The following is a 27,280-nucleotide window of genomic DNA, read 5'->3' on the forward strand; positions in this document are numbered from 1 at the left end:
CGTTGAGCGTGGTATGATTGCCAGGCACGCCGGTTCCAGTATCTCAGAAAAGGGCTTTTCTGGGCTTTTCACGCACGACAGTGTCTAGGGTTTACCGAGAATGGTGCGACAAACCAAAAAACATCCAGTCAGCGGCAGTCCTGTGGGCAAAAACAGCTCGTTGATGAGAGGTTGAAGGAGAATGGCAAGAATCGGGCCACAAACAGGCAAATAACGGCACAGTACAACAGTGGTGTGCAGAACAGCATCTCGGAACGTACAATTCGCCGGTCCTTGTCATGGGTGAGCTATTGCTGCAGATGACCACACCGGGTTCCACTCCTATCAGCTAAAAACAAGAAGAAGCGGCTCCAGTGGGCACGTGATCACCAACACTGAACAATTGAAGAGTGGAAAAATATTGCCTGGTCCGACGAATCACGGTTCCTGTTGCATCATRCTGATGGCAGTCAGGATTTGGCGTAAGCAGCATGAGTCTATGGCCCCATCCTGCCTGATGTAAACGGTACAGGCTGGTGGTGTAATGGTGTGGGGAATGTTTTCCTGGCACACGTTAGGTCCCTTGATACCAACTGAACAATGCCTGGAAAGAATTCAGGCTGGGGGTACGACCCAGTACTMGAAAAAACTGGCCACAGTGTTTTTATGCCTCTTTATAATTCTATGTATAAACGCACATAGGATGCTGTATATAGCATTCTAACATATATATAAAAGAAAAGACTCCAGAGATAAATAATATTTGTCAATCCGTTGCTGCTGTTTGCAGATGTGCATAATATGCTGCTAACTTAATCCAAGATAATAATAAAAAAAACTCTAAATAACAAAAACATAAGTAGGTTGTTGTAACAATTAAACTTAAAACATGTTTAAAAATTGTAGAATTCTGCATGGATCACTGGTGCAATTGAAAGCAGCATTGCTGTATCATGGTGCGCTCAAAATGTCTCAATCCAGTCCACTGCTTAAAGTGAATACACCGATGCGGACACATCAGGTTGTTATTTCCGAAAGTAGATGACTCAACTGTTGACTAATTTATACTTGCGTGTGTGTCCTACTGTCCTTCAATACGCAAGACAAACTAATTTCCACGATTTCACTATTATCAAAATCATAGCACGTTTTTGGGCTCATTTAGTAGTTCCTATTTGACGAAGTAGAATCCTGTTAAAATGTATATTACTAAAACATAAGTTGAAAATTATAAAATGATGATACAAAAAAATACAATGCTATGACTCTGCAAACAAATTGACAACAGACTTTCAGCATGCTTACAGAAAAGGGCACTCAACATGTACTACACTGACACAAATGACTGATGATTGGTTGAAATAAATGTATAATAAGAAGATTGTGGGAGCTGTACTGTTAGATTTTCACCACATAACATTTTGTGGAATTACACATCCTTTTTTACCTCCGATTGGGTATATTATTAGAAAAGTGTATTATTAGAAAAATCGATTGCTTAAATCAGATTTATATATTTAATTTGGTACTCATTTTCAAACTCAAATAGCACAGACAATTTGCAGCTTTCTCTGTATAGAAGTCGCTGGCCACAAGCTAATACACACATTTTACTGTCAAGCTATTACTCAAACGAAAGGCAACCCCTGTCAATATTTAGAGGGATTATTCATTTAAATTATCCAATTAAAAAAGTGTTGCGTTTCCTATTTCGTATTGGCCATCTACTGTAAACATTTGACCATATCGAGACGAGTTGATAAAAGCCTACCACAGGTTCTTATCTAACGACAGTTAAATGTAGTATACCCAAGTTTGTTGGGGTTTGTCTTTTAGAAGAGCGCAAATGGTACTTGTTGCCGCAGTTACTTGAAACCCCACCTCTAAGGAATACCTAGGATAGGATAAAGTAATCCTTCTAACCCCCCCCCCCCTAAAAGAGTTAGATGCACTATTGTAAAGTGGTTGTTCCACTGAATATCATAAGTTGAATGCACCAATTTGTAAGTCGCTCTGGATAAGAGCGTCTGCTAAATGACTTAAATGTAAATGTTATTGTCCCAGTTCCATTGATTTCAATACTATATCGATGTTAGTGAGGTTAGTGAAGTTAATTTGCACCGTCTATTGATTACAGTCTGGAGTTGACTGCTCGGTAAATTTTGGTGCATGAGCAGTTAAGGTACTAATTTAGCAAAATACAAGTAATCTGAACACAAGTGTGACACGTGTGTGTGTGTGTGTGTGTGTGTGGAGAGTAGTTTTTATGTCTTGGTCTTCAACATATCATGACTTATTTCAACATATTGACTATGAATTTGGACATTTTAAAACCTGTGTTTTGACATTCGGCTATAATTCAAAAAGACATGACAATAGTAAGCAGCAGCAATATTTTGTATTTTTCAGTGTCCCTGTGAGATAGATAATCTGACTAGTAAACTGTGTCTTCGCTAATAGTTGAAGCAAAATCAAACATTGAAAAATAACCTAGTAGTGAACAAAACAATGTATATAAATTGACAAGAAACAGAAGAACAAAGTATCACTTTAGTAGACTTAAGTAAATTAGACCAACTTTTATGCCTGTGCGCAGAGCTTCTAAAAATGTATCTTACTTCAATCACAGTGCTCACAGCTCCCCAACCAGAYAGTGTTGTTCTGCGCAAGGTCGGGTATTATTGGATTCGTAGTTCTTTGTGTGGTTAGCTACCAGTTATGAAACAGAATGACAAACACTTTGAAAACAGCTACTGCACATTTTATTTTGCGATAAATGCACTCATACTTCACTTATATTTGTATTTGCAAATGCGAGTGAAATGCTTGCACTGTGGAGCCCTGACCACCTGTGAAATAGACATCTTACCCATGAATGCCAAAATTAATATCGGACCGATATAGACATCTGTAGCACAAGCAAAAAAAACGACAAATTTTAATTAAAAAGAATTCTGCATCTCCGCTTTGGCAAAAAAGGTAGTTGAAAATTAAGAACAGTATCTTACAGGATTCAATGGTTGGAATTGTAAGAGATGTTGACCTTTCCCTTTCTCTGCGATTGTCATTCTAATGGAATCCAGAAAAAAAACTAAATCCTGTCCTCAAACGTTTATATCAAAAGGTGCAAAGTTATGGGCAAAGACACAAAACATCTACATCAAATGTTTTTCTTGATCAAATAACATGGAAAACAAACACTTTTAATTTACCATCCTGTGCATTACTGTATGGTACATAGGCTGGCCATCTAGAAAAGGAACTTCCCCAAACTGTTGCCACAAAGTTCGAAGCACGGAATCGTCAAGGATGTCATTGTATGCTGTAGCATTAAGATTTCCCTTCGCTGGAACCAAGGGGCCCGAACCATGAAAAACAGACCCAGACCATTATTCCTCCTCCACCAAACTTTACAGTTGGCACTATGCATTCAGGCAGGTTGCATTCTCCTGGCATCCGTCWAACCCAGATWTGTCCGTCGGACTGCCAGATGGTGAAGCGTGATTCATCACTCCAGAGAACACGTTTCCACTGCYCCAGAGTCCACTGGCGGTGAGGTGAGCTTTACACCACTTCAGCCAATGCTTGGCATTGTGCATGGTGATCTTAGGCTTGTGTGTGGCTGCTCGGCCATGGAAACCCATGTCATGAAGCTCCTGACGAACAGTTTGTTTGTGCTGACGTGCTTTCAGAGGCCGTATGGAACTCGGTAGTGAGTGTTACAAATGGTTTCCACTTCACAATAACAGCACTTACAGTTGACAGGGGCATTTCTAGCAGGACAGAAACTTGATGAACTGACTTGTTGGAAAGCTGGCATCCTATGACGGTGCCACGTTTCATATGAGCCCTTGGGCTTCCAACCACACCTGCACAACATTTTTATATAATTTTATCTGTATTGTTGTCTATCAGTTGTTTTCTTTGGTGCAAATAAATAAAACATATCATGCAAGTATTTTTATATTCCGCAAATATTATTAGATGAACTGTTTGTACAGAACATTATCAGACTCAAGTTACAAATGCTGGTAAACTCTCAAATACATTTAGTTKAGATATTTTCACAAATGTAGTGCACCGAGTCTTTACTAGCAGTTTGGGGCCTTTCTGCTTGAAAAATCTATGGCAAGACCTACCAATGAATATTTTTTTTAAAGAATAATGGGCAAATGTTGAAACAATCCAGGTGTGGAAAGCTCTTAAGAGACTTACCAAGAAAGACTCACATCTGTAATTGCTGCCAAATGTGATTGATTCTAACATGTATTGACTCAGGGGGTTGAATACTTATCAAATAAGATATTGGTGTTTTTTTYCCCATATTTTTTTTACAACTGTTAGAATATTACTTCCACTTTGACAGTAGAGTATTTTGTGAAGATCGTTGACAAGAAATGACAATTAAATCCATTTTATTCTCACTTTGTAACACAACATCATGTGGAAAAAGTCAAGAGGTGTGAATACTTTTTGAAGGCACAGTATATCTTAAAATGACWGCGTTTTAATGAATTTGACGATGCAAATTTGAAGCCCATTCTTAGCAAACAAAACTGGGACTATGGAAGTAAAATTGACACATCATTTTCATAGGGTATAAAAACAAGATGAAATACTTACCCTAGGTGCTCTCTAGCCACAGTTTAACTTTGTTTAGACAATGTCCAATCCGGGTAGAGTCAATAGACACTCATAAATACCGTAGTAAGCTTAAGGTCAGGCTTCCAGTTTCATAACTCATAGTTAACATGTCAACCCACTCTTGTCCTCATGAAACATAGATGAGAGATACAACACAATCTGTTTCTTTCTCACCGCATCTAATCTCTCTTGAACAGGAAATATCAACTAAATTATTAATAAATGTCCAATGCAGGCTCCAGAAACCACACCTAACACTTCATGGATATCTGAAAGAACTGGACAAGTATAAACATTTTGGTTGTAGCTGCAACTTAGACTAGGTCGAATTTTCCCCATATTGATTATACTCATTCAATCCTTTCAGATCTACACTTGTGCCTAGGAGCTAGGGGCAGCACGTGGGTTTGGGGACAGGGACTTTGCTCCTTTGCTTATATGTACAGTAAACTAGCCACCTAATAGCCTTTAATTACCCTGCTCACAGAACTGATGAAAGTAAGCACAGTATCTCCCTCCCTTTAACTGTGAATGGTATGGGGAGTTAATTGTTAGATAAATGGACTGGATGATAGGATGTTGGGATGACTCGTTGGGGAATATGATCAAACCTTAACTCTATCGCTCCTGTAATTAGAGCCCAGCCCATAAAACTTTGATGGACCTAAAAACATCCCATTACATACTAGCAACAGTGTGGCCACAGCTTGACCAGGATCTTGTTCTTTTGAGTGATGGGTCTAGACAGGAAGAAGACAAGTCAAGGTGAGGAACAGGTGACTCCTCACACTCTGACGTCCCCAAAGTGGGACACGGCCGGCTGACTCTGTCGGGGACATATGGGTTCAATCAAACGCCATCACTCCGAGCATATGAATGGACATTGGTGGTGAAGAGAAGATGGAAAGAGACGGTGATACGCTGAGATTAACGATCTTATCAGCAGATAAAGATGGAGAAGTTAAGGATGGGTCAGTATGAGTTCTTGATACAGGGCCAGTTATAACGTACCTGCATCTGGCGCTGATACAGTGCATTCAGAATGTATTTAGAACCCTTGACTTTTTCCACATTTTGTTATGTTACAGCCTTATTCTAAAATTGATTAAATTGTTTTTTTAATGCCCCATAACAACAAAGATTTTTTTTTTTTTTTTGAAGGCACAGTGTTTTATTCAAAATAAAACACTGAAATATCACATTTAAATAAGTATTCAGAACTTTTACTCAGTACTTTGTTGAGGCACCTTTGGCTGCGATTGCAAGCCTGGAATCTTCTTGGATATGACGCTACAAGCTTGGCACACCTGTATTTGGGGAGTTTCTCCCATTCTTCTCTGCAGATAGTCTCTGACTCTGACAGGTTGGATGGGAAGCGTTGCTGCACAGCTATTTTCAGGTCTCTCCAGAGATGTTTGATCGGGTTCAAGTCCAGGCTCTGACTAGGCCACTTAAGGACATTCAGAGATTTGTCCCGAAGCCACTCCTGCATTGTCTTGGCTGTGTGCTTAGGGTCATTGTCCTGTTGGAAGGTGAACCTTTGCCCCAGTCGGAGGTCCTAAGCGCTCTGGAGCAGGTTTTCATCAAGGAGCTCTCTGTACTTTGCTCCATTCATCTTTACCTCGATCCTGACTAGTCTCCCAGTCACTGCCTCTGAAAAACATCCCCACACAGCATGATGCTGTCACCACCATGCTTCACCGTAGGGATGGTGCCAGGTTTCCTCCAGATGTGACGCTTGGCATTCAGGACAAAGAGTTCAACCTTGGTTTCATCAGACCAGAGAATATTGTTTCTTATGGTTTGACAGTCCCTGTTAGGTGCCTTTTGGCAAACTTCAAGCAGGCTGTCATGTGGCTTTTACTCTACCATAAAGGCCTGATTGGTGGAGTACTGCTGAGATGGTTGTCCTTCTAGAAGGTTCTCCCATCTCCACAGAGGAACTCTAGAGCTCTGTCAGAGTGACCATCGCGTTCTTGGTCACCTCCCTGACCAAGGCCCTTCTCCCCCGATTGCTCAGTTTGGCCGGGCAGCCAGCTCTCGGAAAAGTCTTGAAGGTTCCAAACTTCTTCCATTTAAGAATGATGGAGGCCACTGTGTTCTTGGTGACCTTCAATGCTGCAGAGATTTTTTAGTACTCCTCCCCAGATCTGTGCATTTGACAAAATTCTGTCTCGGAGCTCTACGGACAATTCCTTCGACTTCATAGCTTGGTTTTTGCTCTGATACGCACTGTCAACTTTGGGGCCTTATAAAGACAGGGGTGTGCCATTCCAAATCATGTACAATCAATTGAATTTACCCCAGGTGGACTCCAATCAAGTTGTAGAAACATCTCAAGGATGATCAATGGAAACAGGATGCACCTGAGTTAAATTTAGAGTCTCATAGCAAAAGGTCTGAATACTTGCGTAAATAAGTAATTTCTGTTTTGTTTTTTGCTTTTCGCTTTGTGGGGTATTGTGKGTAGATTGACGAGGAAAAACATTTATTTAATCTATTTTAGAATGAGGCTGTAAAGTAACAAAATGTGGAAAAAGGGAWGGGGTCTGAATACTTTCCGAATGCACTGTATRTATTATACTAGCAATGCTAGCACTGTAAATTAGCTTACTTTGGATATTTTGTGCTTCTGAAGAGGAAGGGTGGTTGTTTAAAAAAAATCTATGTCTACTCACAGCCAATCAGCCAGCAGCTGCTGGCAATCAGCACTCCACTCATACTTACTTTTCCAATATGACCCAGGCTCTCGTTAACAATGAAGAAAAAAACACTTATTTCATAAAAAGGTATCGAATCAGCAGTCTGAATTGTCCTAGAGGCACTAATACAGGGATCTCCAACCATTTCTAGCATGAGAGCTAAATAATTTAACAGTGAACCAGGAGTACTAATGTGATTCCTGAAATGCAGAGCGTATTGATAGAGTATTTTTTTCTAAACTGAAATTATACTTTTGTTACATTGTTTGCTAGCTCAGCTGGTTAGTGGTTATAGCTTTGACTGCATATGAATTCAGAGTCATTCAGTGATTAGTTACAATAAAAATAATTTTTCCAGGTTCCCGTGAAGCAATTGTAATGACAGTCCACCACAATATACCCAAAGAGTTTCCTAATTAGAAAGGTTTAACTTCTTATGGCTGCAATCCCGTTAACGGGATGATATGACAAAAGCCAGTGAAAGTGCAGGGCGCCAAAACGGAAATGGACAGGCATTTTTTGGAGAACAGACACATCGGCAAAAGTCTGTGAATCTCAAAGTCTTTAGGTAAAATATTAACAGACACTTTGAACGGAAGGCTTGGCTACACACAAAAACAACAATGATGAAAATATAAAAAATGTCATATATACTTTAGAGAGGAAAATTGACCGTTGTGGATGAGACCATTATATTAAAAAGTTATTGCAACGGCTATCAAAGTGCACTCATGGGTCCCGTGTTAACCAACCAAAACTGCACAAATGTGACCGACCGGCTCAATTCGGTCTTATGCAGAAAAATTTGAAAGTGTTTTTTACATTGGATTAAAGTAAAGACTCAGAGCTAGAAAATTTTATATCATACACTACAGTTTAGGAACAATGGAAAGTAAATCTGCTTTGAAAGTTGATCAACTTTAACTGCACTTTTGAGAAAATGGCCCTTGAATGTTTTGGAACACCTCTTCTTTGTTTACACCCATTTAGCATGGTTCACACCCTCTTAAGCCTTAGCCCCACCCATCTCTTTAAGGAGTTACATGTGAGGCCATGTACTAAACAACCAAAGATTTCAAGACTAAAGGCTGGTTTATACTACGGGTGTGTTTGGAAATTCAATCTGCTAGCTAGCTAACAGTACGCTTTAACTTGAAATGATAACGTCTTTGACAAAATTTGAAAACTGTAACACCTGAAAATGTAGACATTTACAGCTGCCTAGAAGGCCAGCATCCTGGAGTCGCCTCTTCACTGTTGACATTGAGACTGGTGTTTTGCGGGTACTATTCAATGAAGCTGCCAGTTGAGAACTTGTGAGGCATCTGTTTCTCAAACTAGACACTCTAATGTACTTGTCCTCTTGCTCAGTTGTGCACCGGGGCCTCCCACTCCTCTTTCTGTTCTGGTTAGAGCCAGTTTGCGCTGTTCTGTGAAGGGAGTAGTACACAGCGTTGTAGGAGATCTTCAGTTTCTTGGCAATTTCTCGCATGGAATAGCCTTCATTTTTAAGAACAAGAATAGACTGACGAGTTTCAGAAGAAAGGTCTTTGTTTCTGACCATTTTGAGCCTGTAAACTACCCCACAAATGCTGATGCTCCAGATACTCAACTAGTCTAAAGGCCAGTTTAATTGCTTCTTTAATCAGAACAAATGTTTTCAGCTGTGCTAACATAATTGCAAAAGGGTTTCCTAATGATCAATTAGCCTTTTAAATGCTAAACTTGGATTAGCTAACACAACGTGCCATTGGAACACAGGAATGATGGTTGCTGATAATGGGCCTCTGTATGCCTATGTAGATATTCCATAAAAATTCTGCCGTTTCCAGCTACAATAGTCATTTACAACATTAACAATGTCTACACTGTATTTTTCATCAATTTGATGTTATGGATAAAATATGGACAAAAAAAACAAGGAAATTTCTAAGTGACCCCAAACTTTTGAACAGTAGTGTACGTGGTTGCAAAGGGCATCCATGTCTTAAAAACACGATTTGCCAAGGCAAGAAACTCAGAGCAGCCCTATCCAGAAATCTGATTAAATAAAATTTTCAAACAACCGCTTGTTGCAATTTCGATGAGGCTCTCTTGTTCAGATATCGGTAAGTGGACTGGAGGCAGGGCATGAAAGGGATCACGAATCCAGTTGTTTGTGTCGTCCGTTTCGGTACCTGAGTAATTGTGCACCCAGCTCACTCAGGTGCTTCGCTATATCACATTTGACATTGTCCGTAAGCTTGAGTTCATTTGCACACAAAAAAATCATATAATGAYGGACAGACCTGTGTGTTGTTAATGCAGGCAGACAATAGCTCCAACTTCTTAATCATAGCCTCAATTTTGTCCCGCACATTGAATATAGTTGCGGAGAGTYCCTGTAATCCTAGATTCAGATCATTCAGGCGAGAAAAAACATCACCCAGATAGGCCAGTCGTGTGAGAAACTCGTCATCATGCAAGCGGTCAGACAAGTGAAAATTATGGTCAGTAAAGAAAACTAAGCTTGTCTCTCAATTMAAAAAAACATGTCAATACTTTGCCCCTTGATAAACAACTCACTTCTGTATGTTATAAAAGCGTTACATGGTCGCTGCCCATATCATTAGATGAAAATACACAAGAGTTCATGGGCCTTGCTTAAACAAAGTTAACCATTTTCACTGTTGTGTCCAAAACATCTTTCAAGCTGTCAGGCATTCCCTTGGCAGCAAGAGCCTCTCGGTGGATGCTGCAGTGTACCCAAGTGCCATCGGGAGCAACTGCTTGCACGCACGTTACCACTCCACTTTGCGCCATCAGTACAGATACCAACACTTGACCACCAAATTCCATTTGATGTCACAAGCTGTCCAGTACTTTACAAATATCCTCTCATGTTGTCCTGGTTTCCAGTGTTTTGCAGAAGAGGATGTCTTCCTTAACTGACCCCCCCATAAACATAACGGACATATACCAGGAGCTGTRCCAGGCCCGCCACGTCTGTTGACTCATCCAGCTGTAACGCATATAATTCACTGGCTTGTATGCAAAGCAGTAATTGCTTCAAAACATCTCCTGCCATGTCACTGATGAGTCGTGAAACGTGTTGTTTGATGAAGGCATTGTCTGTATAGTTYTTTTTCTTCGTTTTCCCCCAGCATTGTCCCAGCCATATCCGCGACAGCAGGAAGAATTAAGTCCTCCACAATAGTATGGGGCTTGCCTGTCCTCGCCACTCGGTAGCTCACCATATAAGACRCTTCTAGCCCCTTCTCATTAATGTTATCTGTTGCTTTTATACATGTCTTACTACTTCGAAAGTTGTCTTTATTCTCACTCAAAAAACTTGTGGCTTATTTTTCTAAAATGTCATGTTTTGTTTTTAAATGTCTRCACAAGAGTGAAGGTTTCATTGAGTTGTGAGATAGTACTTTTGCACATATAACACACTGTGGCTGAGGAAAGGCACTACTCCCAATATAAGTGCACCCCAAATCAATGTAGTTCTCATCATATTTGCGCCTCTTCGATGGTCCAACATCCCTGTCTGTTGTTCGGTGCTTTCCCGGGTAAAGGGCCAGTAGCTCTTCGGCTGCATCAGATTCACAACTGTCAGTGTCCATGTAGGCTAGGATAACAACAAATGTAGAATTACTGATGCTAGCAGTGGATGTGCTCGTGGAAGCAGAACAACCTGTGTCATCGACAGGTGCAGGTGTAGTATTTCTGGTAGTAGCAGTACTACCAGTAAAGCTGTTATGTGTCTCTATGCGGGCCTTACTTTTAATCATTTTCGAGCAGACGGAATGAGCAGCAGCTACGTTTAGGGACCGTTAGTGGAATGTTCCAGAAAGCATTTCTGCCAAAAAACATGCGACATACACCTAGTTTCCTGAAACGAGTCACAAATATATAGAAGCTTGTGCCTTTCCAAATCATGTCCAATCAATTGAATTTACCACTGGTGGACTCCAATCAACATGTCAAGGATGATCAATAGAAACAGGATGCACCTGAGCTCAATATCGAGTCTCATAACAAAAGGTTTTGAAAACTTATGTAAATAAGTAAGTAATCGTTTTTTTTTTTTTAAATGTATACATTTGCAAACATTTCTAAAAACCTGTTTTTGCTTTGTCATTATGGAGTATTGTGTGTAGATTGATGAGGATGTATTCTTGTTTTAATCTATTTTAGAATAAGGTTGTAACGTAACAAAATGTGGAAAAAGGGATGGGGTCTGAATAGTTAACAAATGCACTGTACAGTATATACTCCACAGAAGCGGAATAAGTGGAATGGTATTAAATACATCATACACATGTTTCTGTGATATACGCCTAACCCTAGACTCTGCGATTGATACTTTAATTTCCATATTTATTTGAGCTAGCTGCACTTATTCCTCATTCATAGCTACCCATGTTGGCAGTCTCCGACGCTGCTTCAGTATGTTGGAGACACCCGCTAAGTGCTACTGAAAGTCAACAAAGGAACATACCCCTAGAGCCTGCGAGAGCTGGGGCGCAAGATGGCTCAACGACTGATCACACGGCTACGGACCSAGGAACRGAAACGACYACGAGTAGGAACACAGCACATGAAACAACCATAACAGCAGCAGGACACACACTTCAGGTGTGCAGCTGTGGTTGGGAGAGAGTAACATCGGCAAGGGGGTTAAGGATCCATCAAGGGAGGAAAAGGTGCTTGGGAGAGCAGAGACAGGGACCTCGCATTGACCAGTACTTCTTACGAAGCAGCCAGTCAAATCAGTCGAATGAAGCACAGCGACGGGACGCAAACCAAAGTTCGCAGAGCATCAGCACCCCTGTAACGGAGGAGGATAACAAGCACAGAAATGCCGGTAGATGAACTCACCCAACCACAGAGACCTCTAAAAGAGGAAAAGATCAAAGGGCACAGACCGAGTGTGAAGTGGCCCAAAGCTGTTGAAAAGAGAGAGTGGGAAACAATCAACAACGACCTGACAAATCTTTGAACAACAGGTAGGAACAGCAGAGAAAAAGCTTGAAAGGATGGGAGACATTATCTACCACTACGGAGAAGTGCGCTTTGGAGTAAACGAAAGGAGAAGTGGCAAGACACCACCCGCGCCAGCCAAATCTAGGAGGCAGCAAGAGATCGAGATACTTGTCAGAGAGAGAAGGCAGCTGAGAAATCAGTGGAAGAAGGCCTCTGATGCAGAGAGAGAAGGTCTCATGCTACTCCAAGCAGACATCAAATGTCGGCTGGCAACCTTGCGAAGAGCGGAAAACTTAAGGAAACTTCATAGGAAGAAGGAACACTCAAGAACACGGTTCTATAAAAAAACCTTTAAGTTTGTCAAAGACCTCTTCGCAAAGGAAAAGTGTGGAATCCTAAAAACTCCAAAGCCAGAACTGGAAGAACATGTGGAAAAGGTCCACCAGGACACGAAAAGGCATGAGCAGATAATCATCCCACCTATTCAACCACCAGAATTCAATCTGGACACTGACCCTCCAAAATGGAAGGAAGTAGAGAACGTTGTCCGACGAGCAAGAGCGGCCTCGGCTCCTGGGCCTAATGGAATACCATACAAGCTCTACAAGAATGCCCCAGATGTTCTACGCTTTCTTTGGAGGCTCATGAGGATAGTGTGGCAGAAGGAAATAATACCAAAGGCATGGCGAAGGGCTGGTGGTGTGCTAATCCYGAAAGAGAAGGATGCGACAGACATCAGTCAATTCCGACCAATCTCCCTTCTCAACGTCGAAGGGAAGATCTTTTTCAGTATAATAGCACAGAGGCTGWCCACTTACCTGGAAAGGAACAAGTACATTGATACATCTGTACAGAAAGCAGGCATTCCTGGTTTCTCTGGTTGCCTGGAACATACTAGTATGATTTGGCACCAGATCCAAACAGCTAAGAAGGACAAGAGAGACCTCTATGTCATCTTCCTCGACCTGGCCAATGCCTTTGGCTCAGTTCCCCATGAACTCCTCTGGGAATCCTTTAACATTTTTCACATACCAGAACCCATCACTACACTGGTAAAGGCCTATTTCCAAGACCTGCAATTGTGTTTCACAACACCTGACTTCATAACAACATGGCAACGCTTGGAAGTAGGCATAATGGCAGACTGTACAATTTCACCTCTGGCCTTCACTATGKCCATGGAAGTCATCATCAGGGCATCGAGATGGGTGGTCGGCGGTGAGAGAACTAAGGAAGGGCTCCGTCTCCCACCTATCCGAGCATACATGGAAGACATGACTACACTGACCACCACTGCAGCATGCACCAGGCGGCTACTTGCAAAACTCCAGGATAACATCAAGTGGGCCCGGATGAAAATCAAGCCAAGCAAATCTCGAAGCATCTCCATAGTCAAGGGACAGCTTAAAGATGTGAGGTTCTGCATTGGTGATGACCCGATACCAACGGTGTCTGAGCAACCTGTCAAGAGCCTGGGYAGATGGTACAACGAAAGCCTCCGGGATAAAGATCAAGTGCAGCAAGTAAGGCAGGACATCGCCGACGGTCTTGAGAACATCAACAAGACCCTACTGCCTGGGAAGCTCAAGCTTTGGTGCCTACAGTTTGGACTTCTCCCCCGGGTAATGTGGCCACTCACCGTCTATGAGGTCCCAATAACAATAGTGGAGAAGATGGAGCGAACCATTACCTCCTACGTGACGAAATGGCTGGGTGTCCCACGATGCCTGAGTAACATCGGCCTCTATGGCAAAGGGGTCCTTGAACTACCTCTTACAAGTCTAACGGAGGAGTACAAGTGCTCTAAAGTAAGACTTCAGATGACATTGAAGGACTCCAAAGACCAGACCATTAGCAAGGCCTACCCTACAAACTGGACGGAGATGGACATCATCCAAGGCTGTGCAGCAAGCAACATCAGCYCTGAGACACCAAGACATTGTGGAGAATATCCAGCATGGAAGAGGAGGCTTTGGCCTGGCAGCAAGCAAACCAACGTTCCATAAGGCAACAACATCTGAACGCAGGAAGCTGGTGGTCGAGGAGGTGCGCAGACAGGAGGAGACTGCAAGAAGTGCAAAGGCTGTCTCTCTTGCTAAACAAGGGCAATGGACACGGTGGGAAGGCCTGGAGAGGAGAAAGATCAACTGGAGTGAGCTTTGGCAAATGGAGGCAAGCAACATCAGCTTCATCATAAGAGCTGTTTATGATGTGCTTCCATTACCAAAAAACCTACATCAATGGTATGGCGAGGACCCGACCTGCCCCCTCTGCCCAGCTCCCAGCGACTCTCAGACATATAATGCAGGTTGCAGGACCCGCCTCTTACAAGGCCGCTACACCCTGGAGGCACAATCAGGTCCTCAAGAGCTGGCTGCAGCACTTGAGACCAAGAGGAGTGCAACCAATTCATTACCTCCAAAAAACAAGCAATCCCGTCAAAACAACAACATTCATCCGGGAGGGACAGAAAAGGCCCAAGCATCCTCCTACGAAGCCAGAAACTGGACACCTAGCCATGGCCGGGACTGGAAGATGCTTGTCGATATTGGCCCAGCAACAAATTTTTCCACTGAGATTGCTTTACCAACCTTAGGCCAGGCATGGTACTCTGGTCCCCTTCACGAAAGGCTGTGTACATCATAGAGCTCTCACAGTCCCGTGGGAAAACTCTGTTGAAGAGGCCTACGAGCGTAAGAAACTGCGTTACACAGAGTTGGCAGCAGACGCAACTCAGCGTGGCTGGAATGCAAAAGTCTGGCCAGTTGAAGTGGGATGCAGAGGACTCGTGGCTTCTTCCACCATCAGGTTTGCTGAAAGAACTTGGAATCTATGGACAGGCTCTGCGGCAGACCGTCAGAGCAGTTTCTCAAGCAGCTGAAAGAGGCAGCCAGTGGATCTGGGATCAAACGGAAGGACCCTTGCTGGGCTATAACTTCAGACCCCCCACCCCCACCTGAGAACCCAATTCAGATCCTCCAACTTGAGGAGGGCATATGAGGTATGCGGTCAGCTGTAGGGCTGGCTCAGGGAAGAGGACACCCTGCCTTGCATAGTCCCGTGGGAATCTTAATTGGGCATGGGACACAAGCTAAGGCTTGATCACCCTTTAGCTGGCCACCTTTGATGAGGGTGTTTAGTGATTAAAGGCCGAAACACCCACTGATTCGAAGGCACACTACTGAGGATGTGTCCCAAAATTGACATCTTAACCCAGTCTAAAAAATAAACCTCCCATGCCACTCTGTCAACATCACGGCAAATCTCATGTGAGTGCATACCATCTATTGGCACAATGGACAGTTTTAACATCTCGTCCCGTGTTTTATGATTCTACTATATCTTGACATATTTCATTATGTCGATGTCTTTCCTATGAAGGGTTAAACTATTTTTCATTGTCATCATGTGAAAGGGTAAAAAAAAGTTTTATAACCTACCAATGGCACAGGGTTCGCACTTTCGTCAATTACTTGTCAGATCGTAAATCACCTCAGGCTTGACAGCTGCAGTTCTCAAGTACCACACAGACACTGAAAAATATTGTCACTGGGGGGTACCCGTGCTTACTCAGGAAGTAAACTCAGCATGACCGGTGAARGTTTTTAAGACCTTTATTATGATCACATGCAATGCTCCGGTTAGCAGAACAACGCATCATTGCAGTTCATAAGAGAACGTGCGTAGACCCGTAACGGATCACTCACACAGATARTAAGCTAGCTGGCTATCTTAATCTAACATAAACACACTTCGGAAGCAGTAGGAAGTGCATGAACATTTTATTATGATCGCGTTATGCAGTGATGCTGACTAGTGAGTCCATAATCATTTTATGAAGTGTATGTAACAGTCACATCCGTTACACTTAGAATGAGTACTGACAAAGATAGAAAGGCAACCAATTACACATCCCCTCAGCCCTTGATGAAAGTTAGCTTTGCATAGAAAATTTGAATACATTTATACTCTAAATGCATCTACAATAACTTTTTCAAAAATGTTACGGATGTGACACCGCCTGTCCAAATCAGCGTTCTATCTTTACTAGATTGTAAAATTCTATACTAGCACTCAATGGACTAAAATGTGTTTGATATTGTTTCATTAACCTTCTGACTTTGTCAGAAACACAGGAGGACAGATGTGAGTACCAAAACAAGTTCTGTGAGCCATTGCCAAAAGCTATGAAATCTGGTTGACTGAAAAGCCTTATTTTGASACTTTATATCCTACCTTGTATTAACAATAACACAACATTTCGAAAATATAAAGGCCAACTATAGTCTGTACTTCAAAATACACACATTCAATTAAATATGAAAGTAGTGTAATTAGGAAATTAGCTATTTAGTTTTTTCATGCTCAGATTGACCTTACCATTGAATTTCCCCTTACGGAAGAACAATAATAATAACCAACGCCAACAAATACAATAGGATTTCTCGCAGCTTTGCTGCTTGATCCCCTATAAATCCAATGTCTTACTCAGAACTCCAAATAAATCAAGGTCATTAGAAGGGGACACATGCAGGCCTAGCAGACGGCTAAGTTAGCATCGCACAGTGATCTCCACACATTCCCTGAGAACTCAAGAAGCGACAAGCTAGCTTCTTGCTCCAGAACGTTCCACGGTTGACTCAAGTGTGTTGTTATGTTAGGAGAATGCAGATTCGAATGTTGGGTCTGCAGTGGCAGAGATGGACCCCTCGACACACAATCAATATGTAATAACAGTCAATGTTCAATGGTTTGTAAACTCCCACATTTTCCAAACAAAGCCAGACTTCTCCATGTGACTCATTTGGCTACTAAGTTGTAGCCAAGATGTCCAGTCAGGTATTTTCATTTGGCAACTTGAAGCCTAGAGGTCCAGACAGGGATTTTCCTATGTTCATTAGCTACAGCAGCATTTTCCAAATTACAGTTGAAGTCAAATGTACATACACTTAAGTTGGAGTCATTAAAACTTGTTTTTCAACCACTCCACAAATTTCTTGTTAACAAACTATAGTTTTGGCAAGTCGTTTATGACACTCTACTTTGGGCATGACACAAGTAATTTTTCCAACAATTTTTTACAGACAGATTATTTTCATATAATTCACTGTGTCACATTCCAGTGGGTCAGAAGTTTACATACACTAAATTGACTGTGCCTTTAAACAGCTTGGAAAATTCCCAAAAATTATATCATGGCTTTAGAAGCTTCTGATAGGCTAATTGACATCATTTGAGTCAATTGGAGGTTACCTGTGGATGTATTTCAAGGCCTACCTTCAAAGTCAGTGCCTCTTTGCTTGACATCAAAGGGGAAATTAAAAGAAATCAGCCAAGACCTCAGGAAAAAATGTGGGAGACCTCCCCATCATCTTTGGGAGCAATTTCCAAACGCCTGAAGGTACCACGTTCATCTGTACAAACATAGTACGCAAGTATAAACACCATGGGACCACGCAGCCGTCATACCGCTCAGGAAGGAGACGCGTTCTCTCTCCTAGAGATGAACGTACTTTGGTGCGAAAAGTGCAAATCAATCCCAGAACAACAGCAAAGGACCTTGTGAAGATGCTGGAGGAAACAGGTACAAAAGTATCTATATCCACAGTAAAGCGAGGCCTATATAAAGATAACCTGAAAGGCCGCTCAGCAAGGAAGAAGCCACTGCTCCAAAACCGCCATAAAAAAGACAGACTACGGTTTGCAACTGTACATGGGACAAAGATCGTACTTTTTGGAGAAATGTCCTCTGGTCTGATGAAGCAAAAATAGAACTGTTTGGCCATAATGACCATCGTTATGTTGGAGGAAAAGGGGAGGCTTGCAAGCCGAAGAACACCATCCCATCCGTGAAGCACGGGGGTGGCAACATTGTGTTTGTGGGGGTGCTTGCTGCAGGAGGGACAGGTGCACTTCACAAAATAGATGGCATCATGAGGTAGGAAAATGATGTGGATATATTGAAGCAACATCTCAAGACATCAGTCAGGAAGTTAAAGCTTGGTCGCAAATGGGTCTTCCAAATGGACAATGACCTCAAGCATACTTCCAAAGTTGTGGCAAAATGGTTAAGACAACAAAGTCAAGGTATTAGAGAGGCCATCACAAAGCCCTGACCTCCAATCCTATAGAAAATTTGTGGCAGAACTGAAAAAGCGTGTGCCGAGCAAGGGAGGCCTTACAACCCTGACCAGTTACACCAGCTCTGTCAGGAGGAATGGGCCAAAATTCACCGAACTTATTGTGGGAACTTGTGGAAGGCTACCCGAAAGTTTGACCCAAGTTAAAACAATATAAAGGCAATGCTACCAAATACTAATTGAGTGTATGTAAACTTCTGACCTACTGGGAATGTGATGAAAGAAATAAAAGCTGAAATAAATAATTCTCTCTACTATTATTCTGACATTTTCACATTCTTAAAAATAAAGTGGTGATCCTAACTGACCTTAAGACAGAGAATTTTACTTGGATTAAATGTCAGGAATTGTGAAAAATTGAGTTTAAATGTATTTGGCTAAGGTGTATGTAAACTTCTGAGTTTAAATGTATTTGGCTAAGGTGTATGTAAACTTCTGACTTCAACTGTAGGTGTTGAGACCTGATTAGAAAATGGGGTCGCGAGAGAAACTCTGAAAAATTATATGAAAATGGGGTCATGGTAGGGATGTTAACAGTTAACCGTTAATTGGTTAGTTGCCGAAAATACATTGACCGCTCCTGTTATCGGTCTATAGAATAATTAGCATAATTTAGAGGAAGTAAATTGGCATGTGTGTATTTTTGTTAGTCGTCATGTATCTTATCAGTTTAAGGAGTGGAATGGCCCATCACTTGTCAGACAGCGTGAGAGCAGCTCCTCGAAAAGCTAGTACTAGAGTGAAACGTGCTTTTATAAGCCCAGTCATTGAGCAAAAAAGAACAATTCCAAATGTAATCGCGTGTTTAAAACTGTTTTGATGGCCACGATTAAAAAGAGCTAGTATTTGTATTTCTCAATCGCAACTCGTAATTAAAGTGCTACTCCCATTCGCCATTTGAGTGCATAGGCTATATAGTCAACGGTAGGCATGCTATCAGCGAGTCACCCACCACTTCGCAATGTGAGCTTGAGGCAGTATAATTGTTTGAAACCTGAACGTTTTACTTTACTTCAAATAATGATGAATGTCTTACCTTGCTTCAAAGTAGCCTAGCCAAAATCCAACCATAGAAACGTGGAGGCAATTCTTTTACAGAGACTTCCTCTTGCCATTAACCAGCATTTCTCTCCTGTTCTATTGGTTTTCATATTAACTTTCTTTCATTGTCAAGAAGTCAAAGGCACAATCCTAGTCATATTAGCAACCCATCATAGTTGTTGCTTTTAGAATCCCCCTCTTTTAAGAGTCTCTGTCACTTATGGAAATGCATGCTTAAGGTGTGCTGTTTAGTAGGCTTGGGCGGTGTACCCTATATACTGTATACTGTGGTATTTGGAAATAACCACGGGATCGTATTTCAATAACATTGAAACTATTTATTTGAATTTCTTCAATAAATGTTCATATTTGTCGCTACTTTTACAGTAAATACCTGCAGTCAACTTGTGCAATACRTTAGGAGATAAAGCTGATTGTGTTCTTCATTTCACCTGTCACATTATTTTACATTATGGAGCTTACCATAGTTCCCCAGAACAGTTGAGCCAGTCAAGTGTTTGTTTGTAAATAGCACAACGGGAGAAAGTGGGAGAAGGTGAGTCCAGCTGTGTATTGACAGGGGTCGCATTTTATATTGAAAGTGAACAGTGTTTTTTTGCTTGAATAGAGTGACCAGGGACATGCAACTATACATTAATGCAACATATTCTGAAAAAAATAGCTTAATTTTCATCAGATGACAAACAGAAGTGCAACGCTATTTGGCTGGCAACCACACAAGAAAATGATCTTACAATGAAAAAGCAAGGTATTTTATGCAAAGACGATGCATGGCTATCATATTTCTAATATTTATCATAGAAAGAATGTAGCCAGCTACATTTCCTAATGTTTCACTTGAAGTTAATTTTGCATTTTACCGGAGAAAAGTAGACTGGCTACACCGAGAAAAGTACAGGAGAAAAGTCAGAGTGGTGTTGATAGAATGCCCATTTGTAAATTCTCATCTGAGTGRAGAAGTGCAACTGAAGCACAACATTTCTCTGATGCTGAGCAGAAATTACAATAAGAAGCATTTTAGATCTGCGTTAACAAAAAGCAGCAAGATAATTCTTAGGCGTTTTATATTTTTTACCTGCGTCAAAAACAAAAAATTCTGCGTTAACACGACCTCTAATTTAAACTTGCTAGTTATCTAAGTAAGTGGCTGAATTAATAAAGTGAAGGGCCATACAAATGTGTTAGCTTTCTGCCGCGTTTGAAAAGTCAAAGCCCTTTRGATGAGTTATCTGTACAGCTGCCACAGCTATCTTTTGATTTCCTTGCATTTTTTTAATCATCTGTTCTTGCCCTGTCCATGGAAATTCACTATTACTTGTGCTAATTTTGTTAGCATTCTGGTAATAGACATCCAATGGGCTCCCCCTTGTGTACTAAGCCAGTAATACTGTAAATCCTGGGATGAGACAAGGACTGTATGACGATATGAAAATCCCCAACCCTACTGTTTACAACTGTGATTTCACGCAAATTGCATTTTGGCAAATGTTTGAAAATKACTTTTTATTAGCTGCTTCATTACAGCAGTTGCATGTTCAATTATAGGCTATAGCCTTTTGACTAAGGTAATAGTCTTGCTATAGTTGCTTGTTTTGATGAATCTCTTAATGAAAAACATTTAACCGTTTGTTGACCGGTTAATGAGGGTCGGTTAGTCGGAAGCTAAATTGAACGAAACCCCTGAGCTAATGTTTATTGCAGACATCAGATTATAGCTCCACCTTGCCCTCTGACCGCATTACTTAGGCTACACCTATTCAATCATTTCAAAAGTTTTCATAAGGGTCTAGAGACTGTTTGTGATTAAAAATGACTGTGGTCTCTTACAATAGCCCTCCATTCCCCTTTACCTGAGGAGGTAGACCGCCCGCTCAATGTCATTCAAATCCTCGTCCACAGTCAGCTTCTCTATCTCTTCAGCAGTCTGAAAGTAGAACAGTAGACAGAAGATAATGAGAGATTAATAAGTTCAAGCCTAATAAAAACAGACATTGGACAACTTTATAAAGGACACATCGCCATCTACAAAACCACTGTGCTGCTGATCAAATCGATAACTAAGTAACTTATGAGGATGCTCACCCACTAGGCACGAACGTCTATTCAACCTTTATTCCACATTGGTTCAATGTCATTTAATTGAAATGACGTGGAAACAATGTTGATTCAACCATTGTGTGCAAAGGGACTCCATTATGTGAATGTGTGTGTGTGTGTGTGTGTGGGAGGGAGGGAAGGTTAACTACATTCTGGCCCCATCTGTCGCTTCACTGGCTCTACCACTGTGACTGGGCATCCTATTGCACTAGTAATGACCTGTTTACCCAGACTTGAGTGGGGGAGGAGGGGGAGGAGGAGGGCAAATTCTGGGTTGATGTGGTGAGGGCTGGACAGGATTCTGAGCACGGTTCTAAATTGACTCAGCGAGTCATAAGTAAGGGGGTTGCAGTGAGGCACGACAGACTGACTGCAGTTATTTCTCTCTGTCCCTGTTTGCTTGTGTGGGAGAGTGTGCGTGGGGGACCAGGGGGAGTGTGGGTGTGTGTGTGCGTAGTCTCTTACGTTGAAGCTTCTCTCATTATCTGAGCCGCCTCACTCTGGATCCTCCTCGACACAGAAAAAAAGAAAGCGGAGCACAGAAAACACACGCCCACCTCGGAAGCAGCAGCCATGCATACAGAATAAGATAGTTAAAGTAGCCTAACCCTTTCCTCACTACCCCACTGTCAGCCTAACAAGTATTTAAAGAAAGGACGAGGAGAAAGATGAGACTCTAACCCTTTATGCATTCCCTAAGGTTGTCCATGTTTTAATATCACATTTGCACCAAGAGGATCCACAAACTACAGCAGGGAGAATTTAAAAAACGCTTGTGGGCTGCCTCTTGCTAACCCCTGAACTACAGCATAGAGGAGGGTGRCTATTTTTGATGGAGAGGAAATCCTTGACTGTTCTGCAGATACTGTCCGCAGTGGAGGAGCGGGCAAGTGAGGGGGAGAAAGAGAGCCAGTGATGCAAACAGCTGACAGAAGCTGCGTCACAGGAGAAAGCAAACGTGTGGGCAACCCCATTACATAGTCGGTTCTTGTAGTGATTTATGCTGCATTCAAAGCAACTGGGAATTCGGAAAGCACCATTCAAGACAACTGGGACCTTGTGAAAAAACTAGGTCAAATCATAAAGTGTTCCTGACTTGAAATTCCAAGTCGGATGACCGTTCAAACCGATTTTTGCAGTCGGAGATTTTTTTCTCCCACGAGTGCCCAATTGTCTTGAACGCATTGACGTCGGAAGTCGGCGATTTCCGAGTTCCCAGTTGTTTTGAACGCGGCTTTGGTTCGTGCAAGTAGCGATTTCACAGGGGTAGCCTACACTGATGCTGAAATGATAACTGTCGCTGCCGTGTCGCCAGGCTACAGTGCGATAGCATGTTCCATTGACTATTTGTGCGAGGAACTAAAAGTTATGATATAGGCTAAGTCATGACAAGGGCTAAGTGTAGGCAGGTGCCTATGTTTTGCTGTAATAAAGCAGAACCATAACTGAAAAGAAAAGGAAAATACAAATGGCAGATGAAGGTGACAATAAGCATTGTCAGCATAGCTACATATACATTTTCATATAGGCTCTTCGTAACATTAACAAACCTAGGCTTTGATATCAGAATATCTAATCATAGCCTATAATCCTGTTTTTAGTGATGTATGAAATTATTTCAATTACATTTCTACAAAGACAATTTTCTGAGAAAAAGGCATACAAAAACATCACGCGGAATATAGTAAAGAAATAGCAGAAGATCAATATTTCAAACATAACGTTAGCTATGCACTTTCTTGTCAAATACCTTTAGACTCCTGCGTATAGGTCTTTCGATGAATGTTAAGTCTTGCAGATCGTCTACCTGACCAAACAGGCTGGACTGGTTCAAAGTCATTTTGCTGACGAACATCTGTGTTTTTAGTCTCCTTTTTGGAACAGCTGTCGCAAGTGTTAAAGCCTTGTCATGGTCATGGCTCCAAACTGTGAATGTGTAAGATGAATTCTTTGATTTGGGGAAAGCTGATCCACCCACGAGAAAGCTTATTTGATGTTAGCTAACGTTACTGCCTTGGAACTTGATGGGTAGCAGTGGTGATAGATGATGATGCTGAGTAACGTTAGTTCCAAGCACATCCGAAAAGCATGATCATCTCCCTCTCTGATTTGACAGCTTTCTATCTATGTATAAATAATGAAAAAATGCTGTAGTTATGCTTAAATCTCACAAGGTGAGATGTCACCTAATATCCCACCTTGTCACCTACTATCGCAAACAGTGATGCACTCAATTCCCACGACAAGCTCTCATCGTCAACTGGTTTGGTTTGGCTACCTAGCTAGTTTTTTTAGAATAACACGACCTACGAGCTTGCTAACGTTCCCTGGTGCACTTAGAGACGTTGTTTATTATCTTGAAATAACTAGCTAGCTACAGTACTTCATAGCAGAAGTAATGTTTCCAAGTTCACTTCCTATATTAGAGTAGTTTCGACCTGTTCCAAGTGACAGAATGATGAAGTCCTTTTCGATGGATGAAAGTGGTTCATTGCTGCTGACTAATAAACAGCTGAGACAGACTTAGCCAAAGCAAAACTCTACATGTAAACCAAAAAATAGTTTGCCAAAATAGCTAACGTTAGCTGGCTATCTTACAACAACATAACTACCAAAGCTAAGCTTTGAAATCCATCTACCCACAGTTGCTACCTATCAAGATTCAAATTAGCCTACAAATGTAACGTTAGCTAGCTAAAACGTTAATACTGTAGCTAGCTAGCCAGGTTGGAGTTTAACTGAAGTGAAGTGAGTAGCAGATTATGCCCTTTTTGCTGTGCTAAAAACATTACTATCAACAACAGAAAAATATATCTCTACTCCAAGCAAACAAAAAAACAATGTTATAGTTTACGTGTTCATTTTCCAGACACCTTGAAAATATCTCTCTCGGCCCTGTAATTTTCAACATAATCCACGCACACGCACATACTGTTTACACCACGGAAACGCACTGCAGCGACTAAAGAGGTTTCCATGGCGACGACATGCTACAGTGCCTGGCTGAAAGAACGTAATGCACCTCTCATCAAATTCTAGTCCAGTACTAGCTAGATAAGATTGAAAATAGTTCGATTTGGTATAGAAGCGTGAAAATGGCCACACGTATATACTTTTTCGCGCTGAAAACCCCCTGATATAATGCAATTTCAGCAAAGCCTCTGGTCGGCCTTTAGCGTCATCTATACGTCAATGTGAAAATGCAGTTACCTGCTTTTACGTTTTGGGTCTAGATCAGCCTTTCTTAAAGTAATGGGTCACGATCCAAAATGGGTCGCATACCTGTTAATGGTGGGTCGCAACGTGTCAGAGTAAATGTATAATTATTTTATTGATTACTGGAATTGATTTGGTCAAGTGCAACTGCACTCACTGTTCAGTGCGCTCTATGTTTAGCAGCGGTCTCTGCTAAATTTGGCAGCTACGCAAGTGGGAGATGCCCGTGTGCTTCGCGGTTTACCAGATCTTTTTTTTGTTGCAGTTTTCTTGAAGATCCCTCCGCGACCCACACGCTGCAGTTCGGCAGCAGATGATGCGCTGTCAGCCACTGATTTATCAATCCCACTCGCCACTGTCATCAAATGGACTCAAGACAGCCACAARTTCTGACTGAGCTCAATCGTCATGAAACGCAAATACAGCAATGAGTTTCTCTCTCTTGGTTTCATACACACTTTGAGAATTAACGAGGAGCACTCACAATTTGTTTTGTGGGGGAAGTGCTTAGTTAAGCAAGTCAGCCATATCAGCTATGGTTTTTAAAAAGACACTAAACAAGGCTGAATTAATTGTTTCCCTGCCAGACAAGGCTCCACTGATAGCCAGGATTAGCGGTGGTAAGGATTACTCCATTGTGCTGGAAAGCTCTGCTGTTGGTAGAACTTTATGTAGGCCCTAACAGTTTGTGGGCACCGCTTTTCGCAGTTATAGTGCAATTAATGTATTGTTTAGTGTTGTGTAGTGTCTTTGCTGGCATGGATCAAACTTAATTTTTTATTTTTGCCCCATCAAGATGTACATGCTAAAATCGCCACTGGTAATTAGTCTCTAAAAAACAACAAACAAATAAGACGACACGTCCTGTCCAAACATCCACAGCATGACGGTAAACCCAGGGAGTTATTTCAGAACAGGGCAGAATGCTAAAGGAAACAGTGCTTCGACAGTGGAAAAGAAAGTCAGTTAGCAAGGTATTGTTGTCATTTTATAACAGGTGATGATAAGCAGAAATAAGAGAGTACTGTCTCTCATTCTACTATATGTGAGTTACTCTTTCAAACAGTCCCCTGGCCTTTTACACAGCTAATAGCTAACGTTAGCCACAACAAGCTAGCAAGCTACTGCAACCGTAACTAAGAGTAAATACAGGTGAAGATGAAAAATGATCAGGCCTACTGTACATCTTACTGTGGACATTATTGTTCGAAACAAATCTAGATTGGAACTGTGCAAAGCTGATACAGACATACCCAAGACTCAAAGCTGTAATCGCCACCAAAGGTGCTTCTACAACGTATTGACCCAGGGTTGTGAATACTTATGCAAATGATTCCATTTGCACTGTTCCAGACATTATTATGAGCCGTCCTCCCTCCAGCAGCAGATTTTTTTTATTTTGACCCTTCACATTTTAGCCCCCTCTAAAGCCTTGTTCACACTGCAGGCCTTAATGCTCAAATCAGTTTTGTTTTTCAAATCAGTTTTGGACTACTGACTGTCCAAACAGAAGGTTACAAGTGACCAAATCGGATGTGTATGTGTTCAGACAGCAGTAATTTGCTGACAAGGCTAAACTAGTTGTCATAGTAACGACAGGCATGTGTGCAGTGGTGTAGGCTGATTGGTGGCGGTGCTGGTGTTTCCTATCACTCAGAAGTTATGCCGCAAGCTAAGGTGACAACAATGCCTGCCATAGACATTTCCCAGTTGCATTGAATGTTAAAATCATAGGGTAAGAACACATTTAAAGCCTCAAAGGATAAGATGATCCAACTTTCAAAACAAATTGTTTTTGGCTAGCCACAGCAGTCAGCTAACTAGCCACAGTAGTTAGGTAGCTGTTTGGTTTTCCAGCGCATTCACTAGTTTGTAAACAATTAACAAGCTAGTTATCTACCACATGTTCTTGTCAAACTGTCAACAGAGCAGCTAGCAAGTGACAAGATATGTCAAATAACAGTCTAAAAACCACTAGAGAGCAAATCAATCAGATTTTACCATTCAGACACAAGTCACATCTTACTTCAAACCACCTAAAAAGGTGGCTTGAAATATCAAATTCCATGTGCTAGTTACATTTGTATTTTAGTCATTTAGTAGACTCTCTTATCCAGAAAATATTTTTTTTAATTGTTCATACTGGTACCCCATGGGAATTGAATCCACAACCCTGGTGTTGCAAGTGCCATGCTCTACCATCTGAGCCACACGGGACCAGAGACTGTTCAGACTGCAGGAAAAATATAGATTTGAATCGGATATGCAAATCAATGGGATTTGAGTCACTTCAAACTGCCAATAGGAACATGGCTATAGTGATCTCAAAATGTTGAATTAGATCTGTGGATGAGAATGATATGTAATGCGTCCCAAAATAGGGCTTTCATATGAAGCAATATTGTAAGTATTGTCTTAATTTAAATCAAGAGGGATACATCTATGATAAACTATTCTTAGCATATTGCT

The 27,280-nt window shown here is 41.5% G+C and overlaps 1 protein-coding gene across 1 annotated transcript in view; it reads right to left on the reverse strand.

The window, feature by feature from the left end:
• ppp4r4 (protein phosphatase 4, regulatory subunit 4) overlaps positions 1-24,723 on the reverse strand; it is a 116,592-nt gene extending 91,869 nt beyond the window's left edge. Inside the window, exons 1-3 of the mRNA XM_023973829.3 lie at positions 24,450-24,723; positions 23,346-23,521; positions 21,349-21,422 (exon numbers count right to left, since the gene is read on the reverse strand). Of these exons, the coding sequence (XP_023829597.1) occupies positions 21,349-21,422; positions 23,346-23,450 (179 nt within the window). The 5' untranslated portion in view covers positions 23,451-23,521; positions 24,450-24,723. The remainder of the gene's footprint in view (positions 1-21,348; positions 21,423-23,345; positions 23,522-24,449) is intronic.
• Between the last annotated feature and the right edge of the window lie 2,557 nt (positions 24,724-27,280).

Source organism: Salvelinus sp. IW2-2015, linkage group LG28 (assembly GCF_002910315.2).
Source record: "Salvelinus sp. IW2-2015 linkage group LG28, ASM291031v2, whole genome shotgun sequence".
NCBI classification, from domain to species: Eukaryota; Metazoa; Chordata; class Actinopteri; order Salmoniformes; family Salmonidae; genus Salvelinus; species Salvelinus sp. IW2-2015.